Source organism: Gallus gallus, chromosome 1, assembly GCF_016699485.2.
Source record: "Gallus gallus isolate bGalGal1 chromosome 1, bGalGal1.mat.broiler.GRCg7b, whole genome shotgun sequence".
NCBI classification, from domain to species: domain Eukaryota; kingdom Metazoa; phylum Chordata; class Aves; order Galliformes; family Phasianidae; genus Gallus; species Gallus gallus.
This window is the reverse complement of record NC_052532.1, coordinates 163,420,701-163,436,499: the sequence shown is the minus strand read 5'-3', so window position 1 is coordinate 163,436,499 and position 15,799 is coordinate 163,420,701. Positions and strand designations below refer to the sequence as shown.

Here is a 15,799-nt window from a genome sequence, read left to right as displayed (position 1 = left end):
AATGATTTGATGCCCAGAAGTCGTGACTTCCAGGACAAGGGCACTTGGATATTTTTAAAAGTAAAACCTCTTTAAAGTCTTGCAAAAAAAGCAGATAAATTCACTAAGCTTTTTTTTTTTTGGTAGTTTCAAGGATAGAGTATGTTTTAATTTTAGGATCTGTTTTTGTTTTGCAGTATGTTATAGGATTTTTTAAAGGTTAATTTTGCACCTTGGTTAGTACATTTGGTTCTGGTGTTTTTTTTTAAATACTGGATTCTGACTAATCACTTATGACAAGACTGCAAGACAACAGTTTGCCTGCAGAAAGAGGGATGCATAGCAGCACCATTCCAGGAGCAAATAGAGAAAGGAATTATGACTTTTATAAACATAATTTCCTCTCTTCCTTGCCCCTGGATCTAGGGGGGGCACAAACTCCTGCTGCTCTGTGCCACCAGCCAACTGTCAGGTCAGCTCATCTCAGTTGGCCAATGTGTCAAGGGAATGAAGCCAGAGCCCTATGTGGCCTTGAGCACTAGCTGCCAATGCCCCATCGGGATGGAGACCTGAGCAGGCTGCTATCAATGCTTTCCAGCTTTTGCCATGACCAGCAGTTCCACTAGCCCATGCCAGGAAGCAAACCTTCCAGTCTCCCTTATTTTCCTGCACACTGGGGATAAGAGTGTTTGACAGTATTATTTGGTAACTATGCCACTGAAACCAGTATTGAGGTTGCAATTTGGTAGGCAAAAAATACAAAGCAATCATCTTCAACCCTATTATCCAGTTTTAGCTCTGCTAGACACATCAGGCAAAGAATCTGATCTAGTAATGTCTTTGAGCAGTTGTACTTATATTGTAGGTTTGAACCTCACTGGATCCTTCTCTCCATCAGAAAATGAAAGAGAGCTTCATACAAGTAAATGGATTGTGCTGCATTTACAGACATGTCAAGCTTTGAAAACTTCATGCTCTGGACTGCCTTGCATTGCTGCTAATTGGTATGTTTTTCTTTAAAAAGAGAAAATTCTAACCTTTTACTTGACATATATGTGGGCAAAATGCCACACAACATTTTGAAAGCTTATCTATAGTCTGCTGTTTACAAGTCTTGTTTATGTTGGAGCTCACATAAGAGCACTCAAAAGAAAAGAGTTAGCAGGAACACAACTGAATGGTTAACTTCAAATAGATGTGTAAACTAGCAAAGGAAGGGTTTTACCCACATAAAGTCTAAAGATCCTCCTCCCTTTTGAAATATTACCAAAGAAATGTGACACTTGACTCTGTAGATTTTTATTATTATTATTATTATTACTTATCCCTAGATGTGTCCCTGGACTTTTGGGGTACAGAGTAAAAACAGTTTCATTACCTTGTTGGTATTTTTTTTTTTCCCTCTAATCTTATGAAATTGCTGCAAGGAGAGAGTAAATGGGATTCAGTTTCTCCATGAGATTTAACAACAGAATTGTTTACAGTGTTGCAATCAGTTATGTTTAAAGTAGAGCTGCTAACTGTATAACTGAATAAGGGAATACTTTGGAAACAAAAGGGTTGCATAACAGGCAAATTTAGCTTACAGAATCTTCAGTGTGCAATGTGTGAGAAATTTCATAAGCCTTTGGCTACAACAAAATTGTAATTTTGTTGGTTGGTGCAAAATGCTAACTTACAAAAAAATAAAAATAAAATGACAAAAAACATGGAAATAACTCACAGTCAAAAAGCTTTATTTATTTATTTATTTATTTATTTATTTATTTATTTATTTATGGTAGGAACTTTATATCCTTCAAATTTATATATAGAGGGAAATTATTTTGTGCTTATACTTCATGTTTATTCTCTTCAGGAAACTAAGTACTGTACTAAGAAACCAGAAGTTTTAATAACTATGGTATCTTCATTCCACCTGGGTAGTGAAATAAGAATACTAGCAGAGGTGAATTTCTTTGGCTCAGCACTGCATAGTATTTTACATCAGAATTATTTCAGTTTTCCCCAGTTCTCTGCTTCCTGTCACATCTTGCAGGTGGCAACACCGTCTCTGAATTTCCATAAAGACATTGGTTCTTGCCTTCACAAGCAAACTGTTGGCCTGTCTGACTGATGCAACAGCCTTCAAACTCTTAGCAGTGCTCTCAGAGGAGAAAACTCTACAACTCCTTGGCTACTGCCAGCAAACACTACTGAAAAAGAGTGAACAATAAAGACCTAACCATTGCATAAGAAGCAACACTCTGAGGTTTAAAATATGGGAAGCTGTTTTGAATAGGTGACCCAAATCTCCTGCAGTTTGAAGGTGTGAAATGTGGGAAGCCTGTGATGTTCCAGTTAAGAAACTTACTGGTTCTGCAGTGCCAGCCAGATTCCTCTTGACTCAGCAACAGTATCAGTCTGCTTTCAGTAATATCCTAACATAGAAGGCACAGCTATTTTCTTCTTAAAAGGAGGTGCAGTGACACTCAATACTGAGATTTCAGTGAATTTTGAATTATTACCTATTTTATCAGTGGCTTTAGGGACATACCTGCATAAGAAACATGACAAATACCCAGCAGCTCCCTCACACTCCATGTGGAAAGTAATCTTGTTTGTTTAGGGACTTGAGGGGTTTGTTTTTGTTTTAAAATGAAGAGAAGGGAAAAAAGACTATTTCCACATTATGTTCGCATAACATAACTTTGAAGTCTACTGGGTAGAGTGTGTACTTCACTCCTAAGTTTCAGTGGAGTCTCAGAGTACCACAATCACACTGTATTAATACCTAAGCCTACACAAAAATACAAGTTTCAGCATCATGTCTGCTCATCCTGAGGTTATTCTCTGAGATTGCTCTTTCTCTTCAAGGCAAATCACAGTGCCTTTGAATGTTAGTATACACAGAAACAGTATTCTAATCGACTATTGCACTACTGCCATGTGTTTCCCCACCTTCAAATTGTGTGTTAGCATGGTTAGATAACTCCACTTAGCTGTGAGCTACTCGCTTTGGCTGAGAGAAGTGATTTGTTTCATCTGCACAATGCATGCAAGTTACCCAGATCTTTGAGGTGGTTTTGCTTCTACCTCTTCCTCAAAGTGAGTGCTACCAGCACTCCCAGAGGGATTTTAAACCTCAGAGACCAGATTTCAAAATAAAGTTTCATGAAATATCCCAAGGTGAGGTAGAATAAAAATGCATAAAAATATATCTCCTAGCTCATATTGTTGTGACAGGGTGTATGGTCACCATATAGCAGCTCTGCAGTCCCCTCCTGCAGGAGAACATTTTCTTTCCTGCCTCCCTGACACGTCAATACTAGTTCTGTTCCATGCGTTTCTCAGCACTTTCTGGAGTTTCTGCTTGCTTTTGTCTTTTCTTTATATGTCCTTCTTCTCCTTTTTATCCTGTGCTTCCTTAAGTTTCTTCTGTTTTGTGTTCTCAGAAGACACAACCTGTCCCCTTCCCTGAGTGCAGCCTAGCCCAGAGGAGAAGGGAACAAGAAAACAAATATCCTCCCTGTCCTGCCACATAGTGTTTACAGGACATAGGAAATACTGGCCTGCAATAACTGCAGACAAACTAAACATCTACTACACCGAGTATCAATTAAATTCTAATGACATTTTAAAATTTCTTAACACATAGTTAAACCTTTGCAGTATTGAAGAGTGTATGTGGTCTAATCTCAAGCAGACTTGTCACAAATTATTGACAAAACAGGCTTTCATCTGTGAAGGACTTAGTTCTTCAATGAAAATGAAATACGTCGCTGGTTTCTACAGGTCTTAATGAAAACTACCATGAACACAAAAAATGTCAGTTTTAAAGGAGTACATAAAAAGTTTGTTTCAGAAAAGCTGGTAAATGCTTCAGAGCACATCCTTTAATTCAAAATGAACATATTTTCTAATATGTACTGCAAACTCTGCTGTTTGTTTTTACACAGTGCATTCCTAACTTGCTAGCAGAATCTGTGCATGTATCACAACATACCTAGTCATATAACATGATCATTTTTACCATGTCATATTGCACCCTCCAGAACTAGGATCATTTTATAAGAGAATGTTTAATATGTTCTACAACTTTTACTTATATTTAATATTCTAGTTGTTGTTGGTTTGTTATTCTTAAGGAGGTTATCTAAGTAAACAAACAGCCCACTTGACCATTACTTGAGTGTCTATCTTTCTCTATCATTATTCTTAGTAATTTCATAGTGTACAAGCCAATTTCAATGACATTTGCAAGAGGGACAGAAATTTCAAAGGTGATTATAGTTTAAAATTTCATTGAAGTTGATGGGTATGAATGGGAGAGGAAAGGATACCTTACATGAGAAAAGGAAAAGCACCCACTGCTCTTTTCCAGGCACTTTCAGCCTCTCACATCTGCAGGGTAATGGATGACACAGGGGGAAGCTGATACTAGCGGCAGTGGGAAAATTAAAACACATACTTGTAGGAAACAAGTTTCCATTAGTTCGATTGCTCTTGAAGAGATTGTTTTATTCTTCTGAATTATTAAGAAAACATCTACTTAGTCTGGTTGAAACACAATTTTCTGTGTCCTGTTTTCACTGTAATAATAAATAAATAAATAAATAAATAAATAAATAAATTGATGTTTCTGTATTCTGTAATAAACAGTCATTAGACAACATGCCTGAAAGGAGGCAAGAGAATCCAAGCTTTAAGCCACTTATCTTTGGCCTAACAAGTCATCCTTTCTCTAAGCCTAATGGATCTTTTTTTTTCTCTCTCTCTCTCTCTTTTTTTTTTTTCCTCCTCAGAATGACACAGGTAGAACTGTAAATGAATTACATCCCTGCTAGATGGAAGAAGTGAGTCTTAATCGCTTCAGCAACAATCTCACATTTATCTCCTACTTGCTCTTTCCCTTTCCCTCAAATATTTTTAATAGCCCAGTGCTCCACTTCAGCATCCTTTTTTAATTTCCCCCACTTCTTGGCTCCTGCTCTTTATTAGTCCACTAACACCATCTACTCAAATACTTACCTTCTCCTGCCATTATCTACTGTACTGTCACTTCTTGTTGCTTTTTCCAGTAACTATTCTCCCTTCCAAATCCTGCTGTTTAAATTGACGTAAAACTACTTCCATGCAGAGCCACAAAAGTCATTTAATCTATTGTTCCATTGGTACTTTGAAACAATACTAAAAAATGGAAGAAATGTCCTTTTAATCTATGTAAGTTGTACTACTTCATCATTATGGGATGAATCAAATCAGATGAAAGATTTCTATTGATTTCATTCAGTTTCTCGATAGTAGTTCTCTTGTATTTCTCTAGATGCCACATAATTTCTATTTTTTATTGTCATTTCAACTAATTTTCCCTCATACTAAAAGTAAAGCTTGCCATGCTGTAATTCCTTGATCACCCTTTTAGTCTTTGTTGACAATAAACAGATTTTACACCTTTTAATCCTCACACATAGTAACTGATCTTAATGACAGCATATTTTTAACAGTTCATTTTCTTCATTTTTAGATTCTGTAAGAACTCTTGATGACTACCATTTAGTTAGATACTTTCTGCTCTTTGAGAATCTCTGTGGTGACACCTCTATACACACCTACATCTCATATTTGTTACTAAAAAGAAAGCAGACTTGAGGAAATGCCTCATTCGTTATGATTACTGTAGTACAGACATTTAATTTCTCTTCCGTACCTCCTCTTCTGTATAGCTGGTAAACTAGTAGATCCACAAGTTTTGTCTCATGGCTTCCTCGTTTTGATAAAGCATACATTTGTATTTGAGCAGGTATTTTTATTCTCCAATAGAGGTACTTGTTCCTTGAATTCCTTCCCTGTCCTTTCTAAATTTCCTTCTTTCTATTGCTTTCAAGGTGATTGGATTTGGGCTTTCCCAATGATACATTTTAGGCTCAAACAACTTAAATACTGAACCTTGACATTTAGCTATATTGATCTGCTCCTCGTCTTCTTATTTTCTTTTATTTGTTTAGGGATGTTTGTTTTTTGTCTGTGCTTAAGTATCGGCTGTACTGAAATAAAAGATTTTCATTTGAAAACTTTTGATTGAGCATATATTTTATAACGAATACTCCCCTCAAAATTTTGAATATAGTGGTATTATGCTCATGATTAATCAGCGCCTTTTAAAAATTTAGTTTTGAGTTAAGCTCTATCACTACCCATTACTTAGGCTGAAGTCAGACTACAGCTTCCAATGAACAGACATTCCAAGTGTCCAAAATTAGATTTCCAAAGCATTATTTGATTCCTCCACATACAGATCATTGCTAGGGTTGTTATATTGGACTCTGCTCCTTTGCTGAGCTTCTCAGGCATACAGCATTTAATGGTGTTTTTTGTTCATTAGTTTTGGACTGCCCTGATAATGTAGTTCTTGTATATGTTTATTGCTATAGTATTTAGGATTTGAGTTTTGTCTGTGCCATTCTACATTACAGCTTTCTCATAAATCTGTTAATAAACATCTTTAAATGTAGTTCTTATTTTGTTTCCTTTTTTCAGTACAAATTCAGTACACAGTGACATGACACACAGCACATAGGTATGATTGGCACTCATTGGCATTAACTTCACACATCTTATTTCTATCTTTCCTATGTGAAAAAATACAGCAATTTCCTGATGAGTGTATAGAAAATTATGATGCAAGTCTTAGCTATCAAATATGTAGTGTGCTCTACAAATTTGACACAAAAAAAAGCATTTTAGATATACTGTAAAATCACTGAACAAATAAAATATTCATTACTTGGACAGGTGGATTAAAATCAATAAATGCCATTTTGTTGTAATAAACTGTCTGATGTAACAAACATCAACCTAGCAAAGGCATGCATTCATATGCAGGAACAATTTTTTTTACCGGGCTTTTTTTATTTAGGCACCTAAGCCACTAGTGGGATTAGGAGCCACAGTTCTTAAAGATGCCAAGCTGAGATCGTTTCCAAGGAATCACTTGAAATTGCTAATAATCAGACCTGAAAATGAGTATTAAAAAATAGGTCTACTGAAGGTAGTACTGAATGCCAGAGTGAACTGCAGGGCTAAGGGACAAGAACTTTGCTTATGATCATCACCTGACAGGCAGTCAGAGTTTTGAGGATCTAGTGCTTGTGATTCACATTTTATTTTTCCTCTACATATGCTATGCATGTCGCTGGTATCAATGGCATGTTACAAGCCGCAAGACGTTTGATGAAAAAAAGGCAAAATTTACAAGCAAAGAACACAGGTTGTTGGATAACTTGGATAACGGATTATACAGTTTTCCCTTTAACTGATAGTCCTGAGTACTTGTTTTACAAACTGCAAAGTGCCCTCAAATGTACTGACTTCATTGTGGAGTCGGAGTATTTACTGTACAATGCTGAGTCATGTAAAAGGAAAGGCAGTCAGTGGGCTGGTGAGAAAAGTGATGGAGACACGAGCATGCTCCCGAAGAAAAGACTTACTTTTTTTTTTCTTTTTTTTTTTTTTTTTTAATTTAACATCAGTAAACCAAATGATACACTGCCCTACACCTGTTACACAGTATATGCCGCTGTAATAGTAAAATGACTGTTTCACCCTGCTGGTGCTCTACCGGCTCCCTCCGAGCTCCCGCACAGGTGCACATGCAGGCCACACACACATACCCCAGATGCAGCAGTGTCCCTAGCACGCTAGAGGGAGCCAATACATAATTACAATGACCTTTTTTTTTTTTTTTTTTTTTTTTTTTTTTTTTTTTTTTTTTTTTTTTTTCCCCCCCCCCTCCAGTTAGCAGAACTTGCACAGGAGATGTCTGGACATCCTAAGACAACCTGCGGGCTGGGTGTGTAAGGGACAAGGAAAGGAGAGCACAGGGCTTAAGCTGCGGTGATATAAGGTCTCCTGGCAGCCCAGGGTCTGGTTCTGCTGTTAGCTACGTTTCCAAAGCCCTCCTGCTTTTATGGGTGACTTTTCCAAATAAGTGACTTGGCCGAGTACGCCGATTTCCATCAGCCAATCTGAAGCCTTCCTTCGGAAAGCAAAGCATGTTGTAAACATTTCCCTTATTTCGTCTGTCTGTCGCTCTCACACTGAAAGTTGGCACGTCTGAGAGCAGTGATTTTACGCTGCCGCTAACGTATGTATGGTTTATTTATACACTGCATTTTAACAGAGCGTTGGTTTTATGATGGCTACGAGACGAGTCGTTCTGTAGGGCATCCTGTCCGTGCCCGAGCTACAGAGACGTCTCCAGGACGGGAGATGGGTCCAGAAAGAGCACTTATTGCATTGATGCATTAGCAAGACTTTCTCCAAGTCGGATGATGTTTATAGGCACCGAAAGGGCTGGAGGCTATTCTACTGAGTAAGGCAACAGAGCAGCTTCTTTAAACCGAACCTTATAAAAGCTGCTCTGAAAATAATTGCCGGGAGCGCCTTCTAATTGCTCCGGAGTTGATTTTCCCCCTCGTTATTTTTTTAACCTTAAATGATTCATGCTACTTACACGCTCGTCACTCACAGCTCACAAATGGCAGCTTCCTCCCGGCACTCCGGCAATCCGAGCTCTCACCTTGCCAGCCTCAGTCCTCCCCCCGCGCCCGATAACCTCCCTCCGTGCCGCGCCGGACCGTGCCGTGCGGGGGGCGCGCAGTGCGCTGTGCCGCTCCGGGGGGGGAGGGCGCTGCGGCCGCTCGCCCTGCACCGCACCGCACCGGGGGCCGCCCCCAGCGCTCCGCAGCGCTGCCCCCGTGCTCCTTCCCTTCGGGGGAGGGGGAGGGGGGGGGGAGAACCCGATCGGGGCGGCTCCTGCAGGTCTGGTGGGGGGGGGGGGGAGGGCGGGCTCCCCCCATCCACCCCATCCTCCTTGCAACCCAGGGCGGAGTAGTCCCCGGGGTGCCGGAGGGGGAGTCGGGTGCTCCTTCGCAGTGCTTTGAAGGAGGAGCGCGCCCTTCGCGTCTCCTCATTTTCTCCGCCCGTCATCACGGAAGACTTGTTATAACGTATTAAAATAAATAAAATAATAGTAAAGGAAAAAAAAAAAAGGCATTAAGGAAGGAAAGCCGCGCGAGGGGGAAGGGGGGTGGGCAGAGGAAGCATTAGGGAAGCTGCGCTGCGCGGGTTCGAGGCCCCACATCCCGAGCACCGCGCACGTTGCGCGTCTCCCAGCGAAGCGATCTAATCAATGACACCCAGCTCCCGCCGCTGCCCCGCCCCCCGCCCTCCCGCCGCTTCCCATTGGCCGAGAGGCGTCGGGGCCGGTCGCCACCGCCGCCACCGATTGGCTGACGGGAAATCCGTATCAATGTTTAAGCCGCGGCGTGAGGTGAATAGAGGCAGTCGGCGAGCGGCGCTGGGAGAGCGCGGTGAGGCGGCCCCGCGAGTGCTGCAGTGAGGGAGGCGAGGCAGAGAGGAACAGGGAGGAGGGAAAGAGGAAAAAAAAAAAGAAAAGGAGGAAAAAAAAAAAAAAAAGCGGGGGGGGGGAGTGAGAGGCAGAGAGCGGCTCCAACTGTTGAATTTTCACTGCGTCTCCACTTCCCTGCGGGCGGCTGGTGCCATGGATCTGGTTTATCGGGAGTCGGCGTTCCTTTTGCGTGCTGTCTGGCTAAGGCTGGCGACCGTCTGTTTGCGAGGGGCCACCCACCAATGAGGCAAAGAAGAAATTGTGTTTTCGCTTTGGCTTTTGCCAGCCTCTCCACCACAGGTTGCAGCATTAACTCTGTACTTTGGGTCCGGACTCAAATAAAGGAGAAAAAGCAGTGCAGGACTGAGACTCGGAACTAGAGCTGTGTGTTGGGAACCTATGTTGCTTGGGGTGTTTTCTTCTTTTTTATTTATTTTTTCTCTTTTTTTTTCCTTTAATCTGAAAGAGCTCTGATTATTGCACACATAACACTGAGGAAAGGTGGTTTAAAAACACTCAGCAAAGCAGGAGACAGATGCGCTTCTGTGCCAGTGCGTGGATAACAGCCTTGTTTTCCTGATCCTCAGTCTCCCGGAGAAAGAGGTATAGTAAAAGTGTAGCTGGATCCGACACCCCCCCCCCCCCCCCCCCCCGCCTCATTCTTTTCTTTTTTCTTCTCTCCCTCCTCTCCCCCCCCCCCTTCCAAAACATACATCTGATTATTATATATATATATATATATTTTTTTTTCCTGTCTATAGAGTGAGTCAGAGAAGCGTTAGGGAGAAGCTGCAACTAATGTCTGTGAAGGGAGGAACATGAGGAGATAGTGAATGTGATTTGTTCCGCTGGATCTGACTCATCCAGCAGCCTGGAACACCTGCACTTGGGGTCTGCCATTCATTTATTTCTGGTTGTTGAAAGAACCTGAAACAAAATAGAGCTGCTCTTCCCCAGTATTTACTGGGAAAGGTAAATCAGACATCTGGCGCTGCCGCTGCTCTCCTTACTATTACCGAGATGCCTGGAGAGACTGCAAGAGCCTGAAGGGGCTGCAAAAATGCATCACACCCGCCACGGATCTGCATAGGTTTAATATAGGTGAATCAGGCGATTAAAAGACCTGCCACTTTATTAACCACTGGGATTGCTTTTCTCTTCCTCTCCCCTCCCCTGGATGAAGCGGACTAGGCGGCAGTGTCACTGGGAGGAGATGCTGTATAGAAAGAAAAGAGAGGCACTTGACAGCGCAGCCCTGTGAATACAGAGACTGTTTTCCTTTTAGAAGGAGACTAAGAGAGGGGGAGAGAGAGAGAGAGTGTGTGTGTGGTGCTTTTTTCCTTTCCCTCTCCCCCACCCCCCTGTCCTTTCCTTTCTCTCGCGCTCTTGTTTAATCTATGCGTCCAGCCATGGGTTGCCTGTTGATTTCCTCTCGACTGGAGAGAAAAGCAAACTGGGATTAAACTGCAGCGAGAAAAGTGCAGCTCCTCAGACACGCATCTGCACACACGCATAGACGCACAGAGAAAGGATGTGGTGGCGGCTGCTGCTGGCCTGTCTTAAAGAAACCCGAGCGTGCATCTGATTAGCACTGCCCGCGATTGCTCTTAAAAGATATGTTTGCTGCTAATAGTGATGATGAGCTGGTAGGTTTCTTGATTTTCATTTTTTTTTTTTTTTTCCCCTACCCTGGCAGGCGAGTGGAAGGCTGATAGTAGAGGGAAAGAAAAGGAACTGTGAATCCGGACACTAGTTTGTTGCGGTTTTTTTTATTATTATTATTTGTTTGTTTGTTTTGTTTTAATTTATTTGTTTTGTCCTTTGCTCTGCCATTCTCATACCCTCGCCTTTTGATTCGGGAAGGAAAGAGTGAGGGTGTAGGAACCAGAGTAGGAAATACCAATGGCAGCGAGATCCAGCTTTCCGCCGCAAGCAATGCGAGATTAGATCTCTAAATGCAGCAAAACACTCCCTGAAAGCCAACAGCCCCGCGGTGCAATCAGACATTTCACTGCCTCTCACTGCACACAAAGAGGGCTCCTCCAACAAGCTAAGACTTTTTTTCCCTTCTGTCTCTCTCCCATCCCTCTGCTCCATCAATCGCATCGCAAGTGATGAGTAGCAAATAAGATTTTTCTCCCCCTGCTTACAGACCTGTGCCACCACCCCCTTTTGCCATGTATATATGAATACATATATTAAAAAAAAAATCTTTTTGATCATTTTTTTAGAAAAACAACCACCACTGCTGATTTTTTATGATTATTATTTTTATTATCCTTTGTACATCTGCGGGCATTCAAGGATCGGGAACGCTTCGTCCGCCTGGAGGAGAAGATCTTTTGCAAATTTTCTCATTTTTTTGCAATCCTCCCACTGCCCAAGTTGGACGGCCGAAGTAACTGTGAGGGGACAGCAATCACGGCGAGCGCTTCCTGAGACGCTGCCGGAGCTGCTCCCCCCTCCCCCGCCGCCCCCCCTCCGTCTGCTGCCTCCCTCCCTCTGAGCTACATGGTCCATTTGCTGCCTCTCATCCTGTGTCTCTGCAGATGTTTTAGAGCAACAGGTTCAGGAACTTAAAATACAGGGGTGGGGAGAGAGAAAGGAAAAAAAAAAAAAAAAAAAAAAAAAAGCCGACGGAGGAGGAGGAAGAACAAAGCTAGCGCAGGAGGCAGAGAACACGGGGACGACCCTGGTTGCCGCTGCAGCTGCTGCCCCCCCCCCCACCCCTGCTCGGGGATGTACCTTTCCATTTGTTGCTTCTTTCTCTGCTGGGCTCCTGCCCTGACACTGAAGAACCTGAATTACTCAGTGCCAGAGGAGCAGGGAGCGGGCACAGTCATCGGGAACATTGGCCGCGATGCGCGGCTGGCGGCGGGGGCAGCAGGTGGTGGGCTGCTGCCTGCTGAGCGCAGTGGCCCTGGCCGAGGCCCCAAGTCCACCTTCCGGGTGCTGGAGAACTCAGCCCCTCACCTCCTGGATGTGGACGGGGAGAGTGGGCTGCTCTACACCAAGCAACGCATCGACCGTGAGGCACTGTGCCGGCGCAGCACCAAGTGTCAACTGTCCCTCGAGGTGTTCGCAAATGACCAGGAGATCTGCATGATCAAGGTGGAGATCCAGGACCTGAACGACAATGCACCAACATTCCCTTCTGACCAGGTGGACATGGACATCTCAGAAAATGCTGCGCCGGGCACCCGCTTCCCCCTCACCAGTGCCCATGACCCAGATGCTGGAGACAACGGGCTGCGCACCTACCTTCTAACCCGTGACGACTACGGCCTCTTCTCTCTTGATGTGAAGTCCCGTGGTGATGGCACAAAGTTTCCCGAGTTGGTCATCCAGAAGCCATTAGATCGTGAGGAGCAGAGCCACCACACTCTGGTGCTGACAGCACTGGATGGTGGCGACCCACCACGCTCGGGCACGGTGCAGATCAATGTACGCCTCATTGACTCCAATGACAACAGCCCTGTCTTTGAGGCAGCCTCCTATGTGGTTGAACTGCCAGAGAACGCACCGCTAGGGACAGCTGTTATTGACCTCAATGCTACTGATGCTGATGAGGGCACCAACGGTGAGGTGCTCTACTCGTTCAGTGGCTATGCACCTGATCGCGTCCGTGACCTCTTTAGCATAGACCCACAGAGTGGCCTCATCCGTGTCAAGGGCAACCTGGACTATGAGGAAAGTGGTCTTATAGAGATTGATGTCCAGGCTCGAGACCTGGGGCCCAACCCCATCCCTGCTCACTGCAAGGTCACTGTCCGCCTCATTGACCGCAATGACAATGCTCCCACCATTGGCTTTGTCTCTGTTCGCCAGGGAGCACTGAGTGAGGCTGCCCCACCAGGCACCGTCATTGCCCTTGTGCGGGTCACTGACCGTGACTCGGGTAAGAATGGGCAGCTCCAGTGCCGGGTGCTAGGAGGTGGTGGTGGGCCTGGAGCTGTCCCTTTCACATTGGAGGAGAACTATGACAACTTCTACACTGTGGTCACCGACCGGCCCCTGGACCGTGAGGCACAGGATGAGTACAATGTGACCATCGTGGCACGTGACGGGGGCAACCCCCCACTCAACTCCACCAAGTCGTTCTCTGTCCGAATCCTCGATGAGAATGACAACCCACCCCGCTTCAGCAAGAATCTTTATGTATTGCAGGTGCCCGAGAACAATATCCCTGGAGAGTACTTGGGTTCTGTCTTGGCTCAAGACCCTGACCTAGGCCAAAATGGGACAGTCTCTTACTCCATTCTGCCTGGGCATGTGGGTGACGTATCCATCTACACCTATGTCTCCGTCAACCCAACCAATGGTGCTATCTATGCCCTGAGGAGCTTTAACTATGAGCAGACAAAGCACTTTGAGTTTCGCGTGCTGGCCAAGGACTCAGGTTCACCCCACCGTGAGAGCAACGCCACAGTACGCGTCACCGTGCTCGATGTCAATGACAATGCACCCCTCATTGTCCTGCCTGCCCTCATCAATGACACCGCTGAGCTGCAGGTGCCACGCAATGCTGGGGTGGGCTATCCTGTAGGCACTGTTCGTGCCCTGGACAGTGACTTTGGGGAGAGTGGGCGCCTCACCTATGAGATTGTGGAAGGCAATGAGGAGCACCTCTTTGAGATGGATCCTACTAGTGGTGAGATACGCACCTTGCACCCCTACTGGGAGGAGCTCAGCCCTGTGGCTGAACTAGTGGTAAAAGTCAGTGACCATGGCAAGCCCAGCCTCTCTGCGGTGGCCAAGCTCATTGTCAGGGCCTTGGCAGGGCCCCTACCCGAGGCTGGCGAGCCACAGGTGAATGGCGAGCAGCATCGGCGACCGCACTGGGACTTGTCGCTGCCCCTGATCGTGACCCTGAGCACTGTCTCCATCATCTTGCTGGCTGCCATGATCACTATTGCTGTGAAGTGCAAGCGAGAGAACAAGGAGATCCGCACCTATAATTGTCGCATTGCCGAGTATAGCCACCCTCAGCTGGGAGGAGGGGGAGGCAGTGGCGGGGGAGGAGGAGGCAGTGGCAGTGGAGGGGGCAAGGGCAAGAAGAAGAAGATCAGCAAGAATGACATTATGCTGGTGCCCAGTGAGGGCGAGGACAGCCGGGGCCCCCTCAATGTCATGAACGTGGTGAGCAGCCCATCCTTGGCCACCTCACCCATGTACTTTGACTACCAGACCCGCCTGCCCCTCAGCTCTCCCAGATCTGAGGTGATGTACCTGAAGCCCGCCTCCAACAACCTGACTGTACCCCAGGGACATGTGGGCTGCCACACCAGCTTCACAGGGCAAGGGAGTAACGCCAGCGAGGCTCCCCCGAGCCGGATGTCCATAATTCAGGTAGGAGACTTTTAGAATACCCTGGACCTCACTTTAGACGCTGGTTTAACTTTACGTTTTGTCTGCAGTGAAATCTGCTCTAAGGCACCACTGAAGGGACCAACCCAAGTCACTAAAGAGAGGTGGACTTAAGAGTGGAAACAGGTCACATTTGATGTGTCTGGTTCTGCTGTTACACAGGTGTTTCTTGTGTGACTCAAAAGTAAGTGCCCAGTGAAACAAATGGAGTTACAACAGTGTAAATGAGATGCGTGTGAGAGTGCAGGTAGGCGTTTAATACATTTGGGGCACTTTGGGGTAATTTCCCAGAAAATCATCAGATAGAGGTGGGCACTTCCACAGGTTTCACTTGGCTTTGGTTTGGGGATGGAGATGGGGGAGGGTGTTATCTGTAGTGACAGGACATGAGAGAAACTACCCACTGAGGACATCTATTGCAACAGTGTATTATAGCCCTCCAATCCTATATGTAAATATGTGCTTTCTTTTCAAGATGTATGTTTTTAATTTTTCTTATTTCCTTCTTTAGGATATATATACATAAATATTTATTTTTGACACAGAACAGTATCATTGGGGCCCCATTGCCTCCTCCTCTCCCCATAAGCAACCAAAACTTTTGGTTTAGTCAAGTAGAAAAAAATGTATGCGGTGACTCCCTCCTACCCCTAAATGTCAACAAAGCTCACATCCTGTCATAAAACAGCAAAACAACTAGTCAGATTTCCAGTAGCCTGAGTCAATATTGATTATTGCTTTATAGTGAAAGACTTACATGCTCTGTCTTCTACCAAAGAAATTACATTTAGAAATTACAGCTGGGCTGAATTCTGCTGTCAGTTATATCCGTACTGTCCTCTACTGACTTTTGTGAATGTGAGAAATGTCAGAATTTGGACCACAGGATATAGGGTGCTAATCAATTGACTTAATTTCTAGCAGGTAGTCCAAACTCAGAAGACATATTCTAGAGCAGTGAACTCACAGAGTGAAGGTGAGAGCAGAATTTGGCTCCAGTTGATTTAATTTAAATTATTGCTTCATGATTAATGCAGCTTAATGTTCAAATACTACAGGTAT

The 15,799-nt window shown here is 44.5% G+C and overlaps 1 protein-coding gene and 1 long non-coding RNA gene across 7 annotated transcripts in view; one reads left to right on the top strand and one right to left on the bottom strand.

The window, feature by feature from the left end:
* The window catches only part of LOC112531558, a 35,604-nt gene extending 26,922 nt beyond the window's left edge, over positions 1 to 8,682 (bottom strand). Inside the window, exon 1 of the long non-coding RNA XR_003073398.3 lies at positions 8,474 to 8,682. This is a non-coding gene — a long non-coding RNA (uncharacterized LOC112531558). The remainder of the gene's footprint in view (positions 1 to 8,473) is intronic.
* A 619-nt stretch (positions 8,683 to 9,301) lies between these two features.
* Positions 9,302 to 15,799, top strand: part of PCDH17 (protocadherin 17) — an 86,738-nt gene continuing 80,240 nt past the window's right edge. For 3 of the 6 annotated variants that reach the window (XM_040653603.2, XM_015276837.4, XM_040653605.2), the window contains exon 1: positions 10,193 to 14,719. In XM_040653603.2, the coding sequence (XP_040509537.1) occupies positions 12,110 to 14,719 (2,610 nt within the window). In that variant the 5' untranslated portion in view covers positions 10,193 to 12,109. Of the gene's footprint in view, positions 9,974 to 10,192; positions 14,720 to 15,799 lie in introns of those variants that run through there. The other 3 variants (XM_040653591.2, XM_015276813.4, XM_015276818.4) reach the window with 2 other exon arrangements.